This window comes from Lepisma saccharinum, chromosome 1 (genome assembly GCF_977018435.1).
Source record: "Lepisma saccharinum chromosome 1, izLepSacc3.1, whole genome shotgun sequence".
NCBI lineage: Eukaryota > Metazoa > Arthropoda > Insecta > Zygentoma > Lepismatidae > Lepisma > Lepisma saccharinum.
In genome coordinates this window covers 81,965,050-81,984,739 of record NC_139229.1, presented here as the reverse complement: position 1 = coordinate 81,984,739, position 19,690 = coordinate 81,965,050, and the positions used below count along the sequence as shown (strand labels likewise).

The window sequence follows — 19,690 nt, the reverse complement described above, 5'->3', positions numbered from 1 at the left end:
CATTCCATCTTCACTACGACCGCCAGTTAGGCAACCAGTTTGACATGTTGCAACCGAAAGTGGCCCAGAATGATCTCAATGGGTTGGAATAAGAAAATGTCGCACACGTAACAAGGCTGCACGAGAAATGGGAATTAGCGCGACGCGCAGCGGCCCGAGTCCGGCCCGGCCCGAGGAAATGAAACCCGAACCCGACCCGAGTCCGATAATAAGTAAACATGAGCCAGGCCCGAGCCCGAAAACATAATTAAAATTACTTTCCAATTCAGCATTTGAAAAAAAAATGGGCACTGTTGTACTTCGTGCTCCTATTCTCATTCTCGAAGTAAACCATAATTTCAATAATTAAAAATTATTTTTCGATGACAATATTCGCTAACAAAATAGCCACGAGGCCCGGGCCCGAGAAGTTCTGGTTATTTATGGCCCGAGTCCGGCCCGAGGGCCTGGCCCGAGCCCGTGCAGACCTCTACCTTATTATGCGTGTGAAAGACACTATAAGAGTGAATATGAACTGTGACTAGTGAAGTATATTATTGTTTATTTTTTGTGTTTGTAGTGTATATCCTTCCTTGAGGAGGGGGGATGATGCAGTGTGTTTGTGTAATGTGTAGTGTTGTTTACTGGAAATTTTCACACACTGCTGGGACTGATGGAAAGTGTGGTGAAGGACTCTCATGGACGTTGGAGGATTCAGGTAAGAATTATTGTTTCTGTTCTTTATTCTCTTTTTTTTAAAGAAAAAGGGGGAGCTATGTTGTGTGGTTTTTACGCACACAGCTGGAAATTGGAAAGAAGCCGTTGAGGGAAAGCAACAGTTGGCTTCCCCAACTACCGGGCAAAAAGCAACCTAGGTCAGAGAATTTACAAAGAAATAAATTCGTACATATATACTTTCCAATTTTCAGCTGTGTGCGTAAAAACCACACAGCATATAGCTCCTCTTTTTTTTTCAAAAAAAAAAGAGAAAAAAGAACAGAAACAATAATTCTTACCAAAACCCTCCAACGTCCATGAAAGGTAACAATAGGACCTTGCCTCGGTGGTTGGGGGCGGGTCGCTTGTCGGAGGTATAAATACCGGTTCCGACTTGTTACGCTCTCTCATATTCTCATATCCCAGGAAGTTGCCAGTTTTCAAATTTTCCGATACAAGGCCCGATGGATTGAGTCAGTTTTTATGGATGCAAAGAGAAAAACAGAGAGTGAGCGCCGAATGTTTAGGGACCTCTGCGTGATCAACAGCGGGGGCGAGTTAGCGCTATGCCAAATAGTGTGCTCGTAGCGTAAATAAGATGTATTGCACTGATTAGAGGACGGCGTAGGGACTCTTGCGTGATAAACGGCGAGAGCGGGTTAGCGCTATGATAAATAGTGTGCTCTTAGAGTGAAGTCCTGAGAAGTGCAATTCTCTGTGTTTTGGGGCAAAAGGCAACGGGGATCAGTTGATATTGGATTTGTAATGAAAAGATGTATATACGGAGTAGGGCAGTGGTGTAAATAAAACTGTACATACAAGAGATAACTCCGTGAGACGTTATTTCTTGTCAACAATTTTAATTATTTTATTTTAAAACTTGGTAAATATTTCGGAGGGGTCCGGACCCCCTGGACCCCGTCCTAAATACGTCCTTAATAACATATACAAATTTGCATACCCCCTAAAAAAAATAGTTCCCGAAATGAAATCACAAATACGCCACTGAGTGGGCATCCCCTCAAAAGCAAGAAGCTTAATTCGCATAGTGCACAAGACTTTGAAGAAGAAATATTACCAGCAAAGGAAAGAGGCGATTCAAAAAAATGTTAACATTGTATGGGAAATAGAAAATTTGCTAAAAGGATTAAAACTATTGTAACACCTATGTTTGCATAGACTGTTACACATTAAACATACTGTATATCACACTAAACACGAATAAATTCGAGTCATTGCAGCAAAGTTTCCTCCTTTAAGACGGTGAGTAGTACATTCTCTATTTTCCATGTAGTGTTAATATTTTTTTAATCACCCTGTATTTATGTTCCACAGGTTCCAAATGGCATTCTCACAGGAAGATCTTGACTCCAGCGTTCCACTTCAAGATTCTGGAGCAGTTCCTGAACGTCTTCAACGAGAAGAGCGCCATCTTGATGCGTAAGCTGGAGGAAGAACTGGAGTCTCCTGGATTCAACCTTTTCCAGTATATTGGTCTCTGTAGTCTGGATATTATTTCCGGTAAGTCCAGTTGATATGTTATTCTGTTCTATCTGCACATAAAGTGGACTTGACTGTTGTATCGTATTTGGAGAAAATGAGCTATGATATACGATAGGAATTATAACTACTACTAAGACGAGATTGCAAATTTTTATTTTATGCAAAAAGGTACTGTATATCCTACTTGAGGGAGTAGACTTAGGCTATTTGCTCTATACCTTTAAGAACCTTTTTCAAGCAGAGCTCATCTCCAGGCAAGTATCAACTAGGGGCAAGCCCGGGCACCTACCAACCTGTTGGCTGAGAACGAGTCAAGGCAAGGACTTTATACACCTTTCCCTGCTCCCCCAAAAATATGTAGGCTGGAGAGTTCGATGAACTAACCGATCTCTAACGCTGGTCGCACCGTTATGTGTCAAAAATAAAATTTAAAAATTTAAAAATAAAAAAATAGAAATGTTAAAAAATAATAAGAATAAAAATATAAATATAAAAATAAAATAGATAAAATATATGAAAAATAAAAATAGAAAATAAAGTAAAATTTTAAAAAAATATAAAAATAACAATGCCGCAGTATAGAGCAGACCAACAGGGCTAGCGACACGTACCGGGCTCTGTTCGTCAAGGGCTCACTGGCATCCACGCTAAGTAATTGGAGACTGAGGGTCATGACTCGCTCTCAAGCAACAAGTCCAAAACAGTCAGGGACGTTACGAAAATACTCGCACTACTAATCAAGTTGGTGTGCGTTTAGGCGATAGTTGGTAGCGTTGCACCTCTGCCTAAATTACACCACTACACACATATTGTGCGCACAATGAAAATTACTGCTTTAAAACACATAGAGACATTGTCATTTAGTAACGCTCTGAACGCACGGCAATGAAATTAGGCGGGTGGTACAAGTTCGCGCTGTTGCCACGTCGGAACACAACCCCGTGTGTTCGGTTTAAGAGAATGAAAGATCGTTGTAGAGTTGGTCTTTGTAATCCATGTGATACAAACTGACAGTATTTGCTCGAAAGTCAGGGATAACACAAAAGTTCCCCGGACGGTCGGTCTGACGCTCGAACTACAGTCGCGACGCGATAAGAAGCGGTGTGCAATCAGAACGCAGAACAGCAGAACGTGACCAAATTCTGTCCTCCCGTTGGCTGTCATGTGGCTGGGGGATTTCTGCTTTGCCACGTTTGCACAAACAGGTGGACAGGCTAATCAGCTGTTGGCAAGCTCGGGGAAAAAAGAAAAGTCACGCAAAATTAAGCACGTACGTATCAGTATGCTAATATATGTTATTTCCGTCGTAAAGTGATAAATTAAAGAATCTAGAAGTTTGAATCTGAAGTTTCTTGTAGGTTAATGTTAACTTCCCGTGTGAATTTTACATTCTGGCAAGCATGAAACATTTTATCTTCCTGCTCTACACAGCAACCGAAAACCTTCACTGAATGAACCTCTGTTGTGTTTTTATTATGGTACATTGCAAGCATCAGCTACCGGCATCTTTTTGCTTGTGTTGAATCGTATCACAATTACCTACAAAAGAAAAAGCGTCTTGTGTTATGAACAACGTTCTCCTTTGATTTCATGCCGCCTCTCTTTGCCTTCTTTGTCACACTGCGGCGTGCGTGTTTTTCGCAACTCTATACCGACCGCAGCTATGCCCGCCTATTGTTTTTGTATACGAAACTCGCCCATTGTTTTGTAAAGACATGGCATTTATACTTCTGTAACATTGTTGAAGCTTCAGAAGGTACAAATGAAATGTATTTCTTGAAAATTAGGGCGAATCAGTTGTTTTTGCTGAGAATGAGAACAATGGAAGTGTCCTGTTGTTGACTGTTTAACCAGATGTTTAATCCTACACGTGTTTCTGTGGGCTCGCGAAAATCCTGAAGTAGGTCAATCCGGTAACAGCGCGTCGCTACCAGAGCGGGTGGTTCCAGGCCGGTTGCTAGCGCGTCCCAACTGTAGGCAACGCTGCCCGGTTGACGTTGCCACACAGTGCGCGGGAACCAGCGACTTTTATCCCGCTCTCGCTTTGCTTTTCCCATATGTGGCACCAGCGCAATTCTGCCCAACCGCCTATCTTCATGACCGTGCGTATAGTGGCTTATTGAGTGTTGAATTCTGCTATTGTTTAAGAGGAACATAATTAGCAAGCTTTCTTAAAAGTCCATATCTAGAATCTTCTCATAATGTTGTAAAAGTACCCCGATTGAAATATGTATGAAACGTAGATATTCTCAATATCCATTGTTATGTTGTGTTTCGTTAAAACAATTGCTACATGAAACATATTCCTTTCTTCCAGAAACTGCGATGGGAACGAAGATGAAGGCACAGGAAGAGAAGTCTTCGGAATATATTACCACTGTTTATAAGTGAGTCTTGCACGTTTCCATGGAAACAAACTACGTAAAAGATAATAAATAGGCACGAATCTTCAATAAAAAATATAGTTATTGATGAAAATACCCTCTCACCTCAAGTAATTTTTTATAAAATTATTTTTTTTTATGCCCAAAGTAAAAACTTTATCGCATCAGACTCCAAAGCGGTCCCGGGGGGATAGATTGACGTTAATTGGTGATTCACTGTTAAGTTTAAATGGGTAAAGTGCAGTTGAAGTTCTGATTCGAACGCCACTTTACTTAAAAAAAGTTCCGAAAAATCAGTTTCCCTGTGGTATATCCTCCCCTCAAACCTTTCCCACCAATAGCGTCCGTCCAAGACAGTACTTGTCAAGTCCACGTGGAGTAAATGAGATGTTGCCAAATCAGTTTCTTTAGAGATTTCTGAACGTGAGGTTGTGGCTGCGTTATCTTTGCCAGGTTGTGTTCTTGATTGATTTGCTTTATTTTACTTCGCTTCTTGTGCCACTTTTGGCTAATTTGCGAAGATGGGGATTATTGATAATATGATGAAATTCATGAATGTGCACTGGCGTCCTAGCACCCACGGTGGCCGGCATGTTGTGTTATAGTATTGTGATTTTTTTTTATATACATACAATGTGGAGACCTTAGCGTCTCAGTGAATGAATGGAAGTCTGAACGCTGCATTCAAAAGTAACAACACCGCCTTTCAGAAAGAAACAGGCGCTGGCTCGAAACCAGATACGCATCCTGTCGGCTTCCTCTAGTGTCAAAGATACCGAGCTGACGTTCGAATCAGGACTTCAATTTCACGATCGCCCCGTTTGCCTTCTCACGTAATCCGCTCATGCCTCTCTGTGACCCAACACTTATTATTTGCTTCATACTTATTATTTGCTTCATACTAAGTGTATTGTTCTTTATGATTGAAGCGCATAACTTATTTATTCATTTGTGTCTCTTTTTCCTTCCATAGACTGAATGATCTCCTGGTTGAACGAGTTTTTAGTCCTTGGTTTTTCCCGAACTTCATATACTTCCTCACACCAATGGGAAGGCAGTACAAGAAATGTCTGAAAATTTCACATGGCTTAGCTTACAAGGTAAGCTATCAACTATACGCTGTATCGGTTATCTCTGGAGCAAGTTCGCACATAGCGGCAGAGAAGGGGAGGAGATCGAGTGGACAGAGCGAAGCAGTACACGCTTCTGCGAAGGATGGTAACTGCAGTTGCTTCCCCTCCGCGCAATCCTGTTCGCTCTCACGTGTTCATTGGTGGAGCCGTCTCGCGTCACTACTTGCGCAGAAACTTGTTTTCGTTCGCTTGCTGGGACAGAGTAACAAAGAATACGTGATGCAAATTATTGTCTGTAACATTATAAAAAAGCACAAAAAAACATCAATGCAACAAAATATTTCAATTTCTTAAGTCATTAACAATTTATATTTTCTATTCATATCCACAGATATTTGATTTTAGAACTGAAATTATTTGCATTGCAAAATCACAGCCAACTTGCATTGTTATTGGTTTCATTTCATCTCCAATCTTAATGTCATCAATTATAGTTATATATTACAGTATAACAATGCTTTTGTTCAACAATAATTATGACGACGACACACACACACACAGTAATTATTATTGATGACAAATGACCTGATTGCAAGTTTCATGTGTTGTTCTAAAAACAACCAGTAAAAATAGAAGTGTGATTCCGTACTGCGAGGAATTTAAGTTCTAAGTATGTAATTGAATTGAGAAGAACCATGTCCATAGGGGTCTTTCTCATGGCCGTAATTGAATATTTAAAAAATGGCTTCATATCATGGAAATTTGAAAAAATGTTGATTATATGTTTGTACGAACACAGAAAATGACCATCAAGCATGTAGAAAAAGTAGAAGAAGTACCAGAAGATCGAACATTATAAATAAATCACCTATCAGGGGAATCTGTGAATTGTACAACAGATGTTCCGAAAGGGAACCAAAATTAGATATATTTCACATGACTATTGAGACCTCCAAAAAAGCTATTCAAAGTATGGAAGAATAAATGTCAACAATGTAAACATGAACGAAATTTTTGTAAGTCTATATTTCTATCGTAGTTTATACTATTATGTTTAGTAGTGTATGTAGTTTATATATATATATATATATACAGGGTGGTGCAAAATTCCGTTTACAACGCGGAGGGGCTGAGTCGCCAAGTGAAATGAAGACGAAAATGTAAATGGATTTTGTCGAATGACGCACCGTGTCAGAGCTAGAGGATGCCGAAATCGTGTGAAAATGGACTTCACACTTCCCTATGCCGACAAATAGTACTCATAAAAATGATGCGTCACGATATCCCCAAAGAAAACACACCTGGGCTAGCGAATGATGCACAAATCGCGTGTCAAAAATGAATGCGGCAGGGATTCCCCACAAGAAGTGAGGGATTCCCGGGAATGTGTCCGACATGGAACGCAGGTATCGAATGGGGGTACAAAGGGAAATGACGGAGGTCACAGCACATGAAGAACATTTGGCCAGGAAGTGTCCGAAAAGCAGGCTGCAGAAGGAGATTCCCCAGAGAAGAGGGGACACAGACAACATGTGCAAGAGGTGTACTATGATGACACACACTTACACAAGTAGTATCCAAGGCTGTACGTAGAAATGAAATACGTACGTACACGTGAGAGAACGACCAGCACATACTGATATCGGCTCCAAATACGACAACGGAAGACGTAAAGCTCCGCTAGAGGCGCACAGTGGGATGCTTGCTACCTGTCACGGCCCGCTATTGCTGGTATACGTATGTACGCGTCAGTGTACGCGAGTAGCGATCTGCCTGTCAGTTACGCGTATTGTCGCAAGGTGTTCATCCTGAGGCGTGTGGTGAAATTGAGCGCATTGCTAAAGTGACCGTTAGGAAGTACGTAGTGCGTACCATCTGTGTTGTCTGTACGGGGTGGACACCTGTGTGGAGTGTTCAGTGCTGTGCGGCTCGTGCCTAAAATAACAGGTGAAGAAGTACATTTGTAGGCAATGAAAAACAAATAGTAAGTGTCAGTGGGCCCCCCACAATTTAAAACGTCTTTTTGTCTTCATCCGTCCATCTGGAAAATGGTGTCTGCAACAAATTACACACTAAGTCATTTACTGCGTTCATTGTACAAACCACAGCTCAACACATGAACACAGCACACAATAGGAAACGCGAAACACACACGCTGAACAAGATCTCGCGAGAACGCAACGATTTTGCCACAACTACTGGATGCAATGTTTGCTGTCGACGAGAGAACTGCTGCACCTAGATGGCGACACCCGTTCAATTCCAACGCTAGGTGACGTCACCGTTGCCATGACAACCGGCTAAAGTCTTCCGCAACCTGGCGGCGTCTGCTCTTGGTTTGTTAATGCTACGACGAACTCTTCACGTGCGTAGCTCCGTATTATTTGAGTATTATATTATTCGTGTGCGTGCTGCTGGGAAATAGTTTAATTTAACAAGCAAATGAAAAATGTCAATATTAATTTGAAAATTAGGTGAAAACATCTGCACTTGTTGCACTTGGCCAGCCGCCACTGACTGTAGTCGTGAACGGTACATCACAAGTTAGTTTCGTACGTATTCGTGTGCTGCTTTGTGAGCCTGACAATGGCGACATACATCACCAACGAGCTTGCCGATATGCATCTCGTTTACGGTGACACACACCAAAACAGCCATCAGGCAAGGCGTGTGTATCGCGAACGATTTCCAAATCTGCGCCTACCATCACATGTCCTGTTTCAACAGGTGGATGCTCGTTTACGTGAAACTGGATCTGTACGACCTAGGGTGTGGGATCGTGGCAGACCGCGCAGTGTGCGCAGTGTCCAATTTGAGGAGGAAGTGTTGAACAAGATACGGGAGACGCCAGGCACAAGCACCCGTGCCATTGCCCATGTGCGACACACGCACCATACCAATGTGTTGCGCGTGCTGCACGATGAGGGTATGCACCATGCAAAGTGCAGAGGGTGCAACATCTGCAGCTGACGGACTTTCCCCTACGCCTTGATTTTTGTCAGTGGTATTTGCAACAAACCCTTGCAAACCCCAAATTTCCAAATGCAGTGTTGTGGACCGACGAGGCACTATTCACCAGAGAAGGCGTCTTCAATACCCATAATAATCACGTGTGGAATGTGCAAAACCCGCATGCAATCATTGACCATCATTTTCAGCGACGGTTCGCAGTGAATGTGTGGTGTGGCATTGTCGGGGACAACCTGATAGGTCCGTACGTGTTGCCCAATCCTTTGTCCCGTGGGAACTATTGTGTGTTCCTACGGGAAGTTCTACCTGAACTGTTGGAAAATGTACCCCTTGCAATTAGGCAAGATGTATGGTATCAACATGACGGTGCCCCTGCACATTTTGACCGCCGAGCCAGAGCTGTACTCAACAATACATACGGTGATAGATGGATTGGTAGGCGTGGACCTGTTCTGTGGCCACCTCGGTCACCCGACCTCACAATGCTAGATTTCTTCTTGTGGGGCAAAATGAAGAGGCTGGTTTACGAAACCCCGGTGGAAAGTGTGGAGGACCTCGTTGCTCGAGTTACCGTCGTGCTGGGATGATCACTGACATGCCCAACGTATTTGAGCATACCAGAGCGTCCCTGCTACGCCGATGCCGTCTGTGTGTAGATGTGGCTGGTGGACATTTTCAACAACGTCTGTGATATGTATCGTATGTCATTTCCACAGCCAATGAAGAATACTACTTGTGTACATGTGTGTCATCATACACCTCTTGCACATGTTGTCTGTGTCCCCTCTTCTCTGGGGAATCCCCTTCTGCAGAATGCTTTTCGGACACTTCCTGACCAAATGTTCTTCATGTGCTGTGACCTCCGTCATTTCCCTTTGTACCCCCATTCGATACCTGCTTTCCATGTCGGACATATTCTCGGGAATCCCTCACTTCTTGTGGGGAATCCCCGTCGCATTCATTTTCGACACGCGATTTGTGCATCATTCGCTAGCCCAGGTGTGTTTTCTTTGGGGATATCGTGCCGCATCTTCTTTATGAGTACTATTTGTCGGCATATGGAAGTGTGAAGTCCATTTTCACACGATTTCGGCATCCTCTAGTTCTGACACGGTGCGTCATTCGACAAAATTCCATTTACATTTTCGTCTTCATTTCACTTGGCGATTCACCTCCTCCGCGTTGTAAACGGAATTTAAAAGCAATTCTTAGCCTTCGTTTGCTTTGCTTTTGCACTACGTGGCAGTAGTGCACTCATGCGAAGCCGCCTTATTCCGTGGTATGGAAAAATTAAACCAAGACAATCACAGCTTTTACTTTCAACTTCCAGGTGATTCAAGACCGAAAGAAGCTATACCAAGAGAGGAAAAAGGCAAAACAGGATTTGACAAGGGAAAATGAAGACGCTTTCTGTAAGTAAACGACAATTGTAGAGGCAAGAAGTTGAGGAATTATTCTTAAGCTAATAGTGTTTTGATTGATAACATAAACTGGAATGTTTGTATCTTTTAATATTGCTCTGAAGTGCATGAATTTTATATATTGTAATTATCCACTTTCAATTAAAAGAGGACTGCCTCCCGATGGCGCACTGGTAGCGTTCTCGACTTGTAATCTAGGGGTCCCGGATTCGATACCCGGTGGAGGCACATTGTGGTTCAGATCTCACTTGGAACTTGTTTTTGCTGAGAATGAGAACAATGGAAGTGTCCTGTTGTTGACTGTTTAACCAGATGTTTAATCCTACACGCGTTTCTGTGGGCTCGCGAAAATCCTGAAGTAGGTCAATCCGGCAACAGCGCGTCGCTACCAGAGCGGGTGGTTCCACGCCGGTTGCTAGCGCGTCCCAACTGTAGAAAGTTCACAAGTTTCAATTCATCCCATAACAAGCTTAATTCTGTCATTGGAAAGCTAAAGGAACTCTCAGAACTCTTCTTTAAATTGTAATCTAATGAACACTGCTATGATTAAAAGCAATCAACAGGCTTAGTAAGTTTTATGTGATACTCACGATTATGAGGTACGTATATGTCTATGATCAAGAGTTCATCAGGATTTAAAAGGATTTAAAGGGTTGCAGCTTCCAGCTTTCAATGAAGAAAAATTGCTTTGAAATCAGTCGTAAATTGAAGAAAATAGATATTAGCAATGTGGAAGTATAAAAAGTATAACTAACCATCAGACATGACTTGCGCTAAAGGTTATAGACTAACTGAATCTGTGCATAGATAGGAGTGATGTTGTCAGCACCGGCCCTCCACATAAATCTCGGTCTGATCAAAGTAACAAACAATAAACAAAAAAATCTTCTTTGCCTTAATGACAATGATGAGCATGAACGACGATGATGAAGGGACACTCACACAAACACCCATGCTCAGACCAGGATTCGAACCCGGGACCCCTGGCGTCATAACGCACTGCGATAAACACTCCGCGGGTAATTTGACGTGTCACTTTCTTTATTCTATCACAGTTTATTTTAACATAACTGTCATCTTCAAATAATGCAATGTTTCTAAAATTATAATTTTTAATTTGTTCTAATTAATAACGAGTAATCATAATCACTACAATACCGAGGTGAGCAAATTTTAATGAAACAGTTTTGTAGGTTTGGAAAAAATCTATAGTATTACTGAACTGATGTAATTAGTGGCTAGCACTATTTACAAGTTCTCTTCCAACATATAAATTTTCACTATCAGTTATGCAGTTCTTATGACTAACTTGCAAGAATTTCAAAGAAGATGAAGAAAGGGGTGGAAAGAAAGCTTGATTCGGGGGTCTCAGAGACCTATAATGAAGGAGCCAAATTAAAGAAAAAAATAAATAATCAGGACAATAATCCACGAGTGAAGAACATTTTAAACTCTAATCCTAACGAGTGTGCATTGGCTTCCACTGGGGATTGAAACCAGGACCCCTTAATTATAAGACAAAAGCGTTATGCGATCGGAGAGACGATATAGTAGATATAGTAGAGTATAGTAGAGTCAACCGTATCATTTTATCATAACATAAGATGCGCCCATTTAAGAGGTGGATTACACTATTATTACGATTGGCCCATGTATGTCCGCAGCATCTTTACCAGGGAGGGACAAGCATGGTAACTTGTTCCAGGGGAGGAAAACGAGACATATTTCCCCCGATAATAGTGCTGGAAGCTATCATGTTCCTGCATCACCCTTCCAATAATTAACATAAATTACTGTGAATGAAATGAAATATATGTGTGTAATCTATAAGTTCATGGTAAGACCCATTTTCCAGGGGGCCGTGCCTCCCTTGCACCCCCTCCTACCGGACACCCATGGATTGGCCTGAGATTTAAACTATTTATTTCACATACGGACAAAAATATTTGAGACTTGTTGTTCGCGGAGTTGTCTGTTTTGATAAGAAATAAATAAAAAAAATGAAGCATCGTGGAGTTGAAATTACTCTCTCAACTTTTGAAGTGCCATGAACTGTTGATACTCTATTTGTGGACAGTAATCAAGACTGATTTTACTCATTGTTATACTATTTCAAGTCGATTTTCTGCTAGTTTTGACCAATGGTGACGCTGAGATTGAATAGTAATTAGATGAACGTCATGAAGGGACAAACACAGACACTCAAGGGGACACAAAACACCAAGAGGATTATCTTGACTGCGGTTTCAGGCGCCAGAGATTCATTTGCCTACACGAATACAGTTTCCAGGATGTACTGTTCAGAAGAGAGGTTGACATTTGAATGTGTTCGAAAAGATCGCACTTACAGCCCAAATGATCTGTAAAAAAGATACGATGATTAGGTTTGATGAATTCCTTGTGTCCAAATCTCTTTCTACACAAGGTAAGAGGGAAATCTCGAGTGAGAGAGAGAGGGGGGGGGATACGTGTTAGTCAAACTCATCTAATGCCTTACGTTTGTACTGCCCACCCTAATTTATCAATATGCAGCTTCTGCACACCCGGTCAAAAAATTCTAGCGCCGCCCCTGCTAACAGGGTGTTCTTCAGACGAATATTCACAATAAATTGAAGAAAGATACAACCATCATCTTATATGTATATATACTCCAAACTGGGACCATACGCAAAACAGGATCCGTACCACTGTGCAATATGCCTCCATCAGGTATCGAACCCGGGACCTCTTGCCAAGGCGGCGACTTTACCACAACGCCACCGGGGAGGCCCTGTATTTGAATTGATATTAGAGTAAAAGTGATTATAGTATTGTGCAAAGTAGGTAAAAATAATTACGATTAGTGAAAAATTATCACCATGCATTCAGTTTACTGTTAAGGAATACGACGTTGTTATTACTGGCTGTGAGAAATGTACTGCTAAAGGAAAATTATAACATAGCTGCTTGTAGTTAGGGAGAGACCTACAGTTTCCATAACTTGCCTTGCTTCTTTATTCAATGATTTGTTCTTAGAACTTCGTGGAGATAAGAAACTTGTTAATACGCATTTTTACAACAGAACGTAATTCTATTTCCAAACATTGGTCGCGTTAGTGTAACCTCCGAATGAAGGCATCACTGAGCACGGAAACATTCATTGCAAAGTGCAATCTGCCCATGACTTCATCCTTCCACTAGGGCAGTGCTTCGCAAAGTGTGCGCCGCGGCGCCCTGGGGTACCTTGGCGGGACTCACAGGGGCGCCGAGAAATGTTCCAATATTTTCACTGAAATGAGACTTACTTGTAAGTTTACACATGGTTTTAGATATGATTGTTCCAAATATGTGCTTATTTAGTACTTTTTAACATGTAAATGTCTCTGAATTTGAAATGTGTTGTTTTTTTAACTCAAGGCAAGCATCCTAACCACACTAACTGAGCGTTGCAAGTGTTGCATTCTGACTTGGGCGCCTTGAAACGAAAACATTTGGAAACCCCTGCATAAAGGCCGAATCACACGGAACTTGTTTTCCAGTAGAAATGCCCTACTTGGTGCTGGACTGGCTACCTGACCGGATATGATGGCTACCTGGCTGGCTGCTTGACTGATTTTGACGATTAGACCGTGTTGTAATTGCAACTGCCTTTCTCTGCTAGATTCTGTAGAACAGCCAATCAGAGCAAAGTTTGGTGGTCATATGAAGATAATCTGTGAGTTTGGGAAGGAGCTACAGTCTTTTCAGAAAATAAGAAATGTAATGAAAGCAGTAAGGAAGTCGTGAAAACCCAAAGTGGTAAGTGTAGACCCTCCTTTAAATTGATCCCCGATAGCCATTTCTGTCCTTGAATGACTTTCAAAACGAAAGTTTAAAGTGTTAATTGTAGCTCATAACAACATAAAATAACCATAAATTCTAAAAAAATAAATAAACATAATAAATATAATTATGTAAACTTTCCATTACAAAACAGGCAATCCGTGTGAGCTATTCTAAAATGGAATTTTCCATGTCCCCACATTATACATATCTACATCAATATATATATTGAGGTTGAATTTTGTATCCCCCAAATGGAAAACGTTCCTGTGCCAAGGAACGCAGCTATACACTATCCAATTTTTTGCAAGTTCAACCCCCCCCCCCCCGAAAAGAATCCTGCGTACGCCAGTGCCGATAAGTAGGGTAACACGTATCGTGTGAGGCGAAAACTAGCAGATGCGCCAGTACCACATAACTAGCCCAAGTCCAACTGAAAAATCCAGCAGTGGATCTAGCCTCATGTGATCCAGGCATGAGTTACTTGTGTTGACAGAAGTCAGTTTGCTCAAGATTCAAAAACAACTGTTGCTTTGGTTTCTTGCTTCTAGAAATAGGGGTGGGGTGGAAGTGGGCAGACGTTAATCAGCCAACGCGTTTTCACGTGAAATCAAGGAAAGCCAGCTCGGTGGTCTGGTCAAGCACACTAAGTGCTGCACTATGGTGCTCGCCAACTAAATTCCCGTCCTGACCTGGGTGTTCAATGTGAGTGTCCCTTCATCAATATCACCCCATCATCCTTCATCCAGGGTTGACAGAGGTCCAGGAACCCATAAAATCTAATGGGTTCTATTGGGTTCCGCTGCAGCACCGGGACATTTTTAATTTAAATTCAATTTAAATTCGATACAAGTTGCGTATTGTTTCATTGAAAAATATTCCTGGACCGTATTTAAATTGATCCGAAAAAATGTTCCTGGACCGAATTGAAATTGATTCGGATGAAAGGTTCCTGGACCTAATTTAAATTGTTCCGGAAAAAAAGTTCCCGAACTGAAAAAGAAATACTTTACAACTCAAATGGTCCTTTACGGTCCAGAACCCATTTACGATTGCTGATTTCCTCTCTTGAACCGGAATTGAATTTATTTAAAATTCCTGAACCTTTAACAACCCTGCCTTCATCGTCGCGTTTAGCGAAAATAGGCAGAAAAGCGACGCCAAATAATAAAATTACAAATTGAAAAGGTTTTCTCGGTTAATTTCTGGATAGGCTTCCGACTTTTCATCTGACGTCATCCTCATCTTCAACTCGGATGATATCCCGAGAAAACCTCTTCATCATTCGACGCCAGGAAAGCTTCAAGAATAACAAAAATACAACTTTAAGGACTTGACTTTTGTAGGTTGAAAGATTGAAAAGCATTATTAATTTTTAATGTGTATGTGCGTAGTACTTGCAAACGAAATTAATCAGTTAATCTGCTTGTATCCTATTTTACTTTCAACTGTTTTCCTTTCAGACAAAAAGCACAAGCTCGCCTTTCTGGACCTCCTGATCGAGGCCTCACAAGATGGCGCCGTCCTAACCGACGAGGAGATCAGGGAAGAGGTGGATACGTTCATGTTTGAGGCAAGTTTTCGTTTAATGGCATATTTTAAAATCAAGCAGATTCCATTACGCACCTCGTGACTGCTCTTGTTGGTGAATTGGTTTAATAATATCAGGGGATGTTACAGAGCCGTAGCTGGCGGGGGGGGCGGGAGAGAAGCAATCGCCCCGGGCGCTGATGAAAGGGGGCGCCGAACGGCAAGAAGAAAAACATTGAAAATTACTTGCAATAAAGGATGCAAGCAATCCCTTCGAAAGTTTTGGAGTCCTATTAAAACAATATCATTGCCTGTTTGCAAAGATATTGATTTGATTTTTTTGCTCGCTGCGCTCGCATTACACGCTCTTCTTTTAAACAAATAAAAGAAAAGAAATAAATATCCAATTTATATATATATATATATATATATATATACATACACAGGGTGTTGCAAAATTCTTTCAACAACGCTTGGGTGCTGGTAGATATCATAAAAACCAGTAACCTTTCCCTATAAAGTTTACCTCGAAAGCGCTTAGTTTCTGCGCTATAAGCGCTTAAAATCTAACCTGTACGTATGCAACCCATCACAACAATCGCTTACTCTGACATAACTACCAGGGGCACGTGGCAGGGTTGCCACTAGCGTTCCTCGTTAAGAGAGACGACTAGAAATTGGTGTCATTTGTTATTTCATCATATCATCCTCATCTTCGTGATTAGCCAAAGGTGGCAGAAAAGCGAATTAAAATAAACCAAATCAATCAATTAATTATGGAGATATTTTAGAATGAGTAATCTTGAATTTCAGTCTACCCATTATTTGTCTTGGTCAGTTTATAAATACTGTCAATGCTTCTTACAACATCGAAAGTATCATTATTATTTGGATTTTGCTCAGACAAGACTCCCAAGTTGTTGTTTTCAAGTCGTCTCTCTTAACGAGGAACGCTAGTGGCAACCCTGCCACGCGCCCCTGGTAGTTATGTCAGAGCAAGCGATTCTTGTGATGGGCTGCATACGTACAGGATAGATTTTAAACGCTTATAGCGCAGAAACTAAGCGCCATCGAGGTAATATTTATAGGGAAAAGTTACTGGTTTTTATGATATCTACCAGCACCCAAGCGTTGTTGAAAGAGTTTTGCGACACCCTGTATATGTCTATTATTTATTTGTTAGTGAGGACGTGTTTTACAACTTCTTAGTGAATAGTTCCAATAGTGTATACAGGCCATGTGGCACGAATGGGAGAGGAAAGAGGAGTTTACAGGATTCATGTTGGGAAACCTGATGGTAAGAGACCTGTAGGAAGGCGAAGACGAAGATGGAGGGACAACGTTGAGATGGATTTAAAGGAAATCGGTAGGGATGGAAAATATAGATCTTGCTCAAGATAGGGACAGATGGAAGGCCTGTGTTGCTGCAGCCATGAACCTTCGGGTTTAAGAAGGCTAGAGAGTCAGTTAGTTAGTTAGTTGTAAAAGTACTATTGGTGTAAACTGCAGTCTGCATGTCGTAACAACTGTACTAAATTTTCCTAATATCTCTTCAAAAAAGCTATTTAATTTAAAAGAATACGTAGCGATGGTTTTTGGCTCTTTCAATGATCTTCCCAGACAGCTTTCAAATAGCTAAAAGGTGTACAGGACGAGAGTACACGTCACTTAGAACAACAATAGTAAATATAAAAATGGATGTATGTGTGTATATGTGTATGTTTGTTCCGGCACAACTCTCGAACGCCTGGAGCGATTTCATCCAAACTTGGTACACCTATCACTTGCAATCTGGAAAGAAATACTGTGAGGGTAAGACAGCCCTGGCAACCCCAGGGTAGGGGTGGGAGGGGATGACATGTAAAAATAATCGAAAACGACCGATATTCGTGTGGAATCCATAGTTTACGGGGTCGCTAAGATGAATAGTGACACTCCTAATGCCGTTCCACTTCAAGTTCATCACCTATCGGGATGGGGAGTGAGAGGGGGTGAAAATTAAAATGTCAAAAATGACCAAGATTAGTGTCGAATCCATAGTCTTTGGAGTCGCTAAGCTAATTGGTCACATTCACGATGAACAAACTTGGTACACATTTGACTTACAATCTGGAATGAAATACTGCGGGGGTAAGACACCCCTGGCACCCCTAAGGGTGGAGGTGGGAAGGTGGTGACATGTAAAAATAATCGAAAACGGCCGATATCAGTGTGGAATCCACAGTTTTCGGGATCGCTAAGATGAAAGGTGACTCTCCCAATGCTGTTCAACTCCAAGACACCACTGGCACCCTCTAGGGGCGGGGGTGGGAAGGGTGTGACATGTAAAAATAATCAAAAACGATAGATATCAGTGTGGAATACATAGTTTTCGAGGTCGATAAGATGAACAGGGACACTCCCAATGCCGCTTAACACCAAGACACCCCTGGCACCCCTAGGGGAGGGGGTGGGAAGGGGTGACATGTAAAAATAATTGAAAACGACAGATATTAGTGTGGAATCCACAGTTTTCGGGGTTGCTAAGATGAATAGTGCCACTCCCAATGCCGTTCAACTCCAAGACTACCCTGGCACCCCTAGGGATGTTGGTGGGAAGTGGATGACATGTAAAACAACCGATATTAGAGTGGAAGCAATAGTTTTCGGAGTCGCTAAGATGAATAGTGACACTCCCAATGCCGTTCAACTCCAATACACCCCTGGCACCCTTTGGGGTGTGACATGTAAAACGACCGATATTAGAGTGGAAGCAATAGTTTTCGGAGTCGCTAAGATGAATAGTGACACTCCCAATGCCGTTCAACTCCAATACACCCCTGGCACCCTTTGGGGTGTGACATGTAAAACGACCGATATTAGTGTGTAATCCACAGTTTTCAGGGTCGCTATGATGAATAGTGACACTCCCTATGCCGTTCAACTCCAAGACACCCTTGGCACACCTAGGGAAGGGGGTGGGAAGGGGGTGACATGTAAAAATAATCGAAAACGGCCGATATTAGTGTGGAATCCCCAGTTTTCGGGGTCGCTAAGATGAATAGTGACACCTCCAATGCCGTTCAACTCCAAAACACCCCTGGCACCCTTAAGGGTAGGGGTGGTAATTGTGTGACATGTAAAACGACCGATATTAGTTTGGAATCAACAGTTGTAGTGGTAGCTAAGATGAATAGTGACACTCCCAGTGCCGTTGAACTCCAAAACACCCCTGGCACCCTTAAGGGTGTGGGTGGGTATTGTGTGACATGTAGAACGACCGATATTAGTTTGGAATCAACAGTTTTAGGGGTAGCTAAGATGAAAGGTGACTCTCCCAATGCCATTCAACTCCAAGACACCACTGGCATCCTCTAGGGGCGGGGGTGGGAAGAGTGTGACATGTAAAAATAATCGAAAACGACAAATATCAGTGTGGAATACATAGTTTTCGAGGTCGATAAGAAGAACAGGGACACTCCCAATGCCGCTTAACACCAAGACACCCCTGGCACCCCTAGGGGAGGGGGTGGGAAGGGATGACATGTAAAAATATTTGAAAACGACAGATATTAGTGTGGAATCCACAGTTTTCGGGATCGCTAAGATGAATAGTGCCACTCCCAATGCCGTTCAACTCCAATACACCCCTGGCACCCTTAGGAGTGTGACATGTAAAACGACCGATATTCGTGTGTACTCCATAGTTTTCAGGGTCGCTATGATGAATAGTGACACTCCCTATGCCGTTCAACTCCAAGACACCCTTGGCACACCTACGGATGGGGGTGGGAAGGGGGTGACATGTAAAAATAATCGAAAACGGCCGATATTAGTGTGGAATCCCCAGTTTTCGGGGTCGCTAAGATGAATAGTGACACCTCCAATGCCGTTCAACTCCAAAACACCCCTGGCACCCTTAAGGGTAGGGGTGGTAATTGTGTGAAATGTAAAACGACCGATATTAGTTTGGAATCAACAGTTGTAGTGGTAGGTAAGATGAATAGTGACACTCCCAATGCCGTTGAACTCCAAAACACCCCTGGCACCCTTAAGGGTGTGGGTGGGTATTGTGTGACATGTAGAACGACCGATATTAGTTTGGAATCAACAGTTTTAGGGGTAGCTAAGATGAAAGGTGACTCTCCCAATGCCATTCAACTCCAAGACACCACTGGCACCCTCTAGGGGCGGGGGTGGGAAGAGTGTGACATGTAAAAATAATCGAAAACGACAAATATCAGTGTGGAATACATAGTTTTCGAGGTCGATAAGAAGAACAGGGACACTCCCAATGCCGCTTAACACCAAGACACCCCTGGCACCCCTAGGG

At 42.2% G+C, this 19,690-nt stretch overlaps 1 protein-coding gene across 1 annotated transcript in view; it reads left to right on the top strand.

Moving 5' to 3' along the window:
• The window catches only part of LOC145997007 (cytochrome P450 4c21-like), a 69,322-nt gene that overhangs the window by 10,728 nt on the left and 38,904 nt on the right, over positions 1 to 19,690 (top strand). The window contains exons 4-8 of the mRNA XM_083133625.1: positions 2,032 to 2,217; positions 4,517 to 4,586; positions 5,557 to 5,683; positions 9,957 to 10,038; positions 15,312 to 15,421. Of these exons, the coding sequence (XP_082989751.1) occupies positions 2,032 to 2,217; positions 4,517 to 4,586; positions 5,557 to 5,683; positions 9,957 to 10,038; positions 15,312 to 15,421 (575 nt within the window). The remainder of the gene's footprint in view (positions 1 to 2,031; positions 2,218 to 4,516; positions 4,587 to 5,556; positions 5,684 to 9,956; positions 10,039 to 15,311; positions 15,422 to 19,690) is intronic.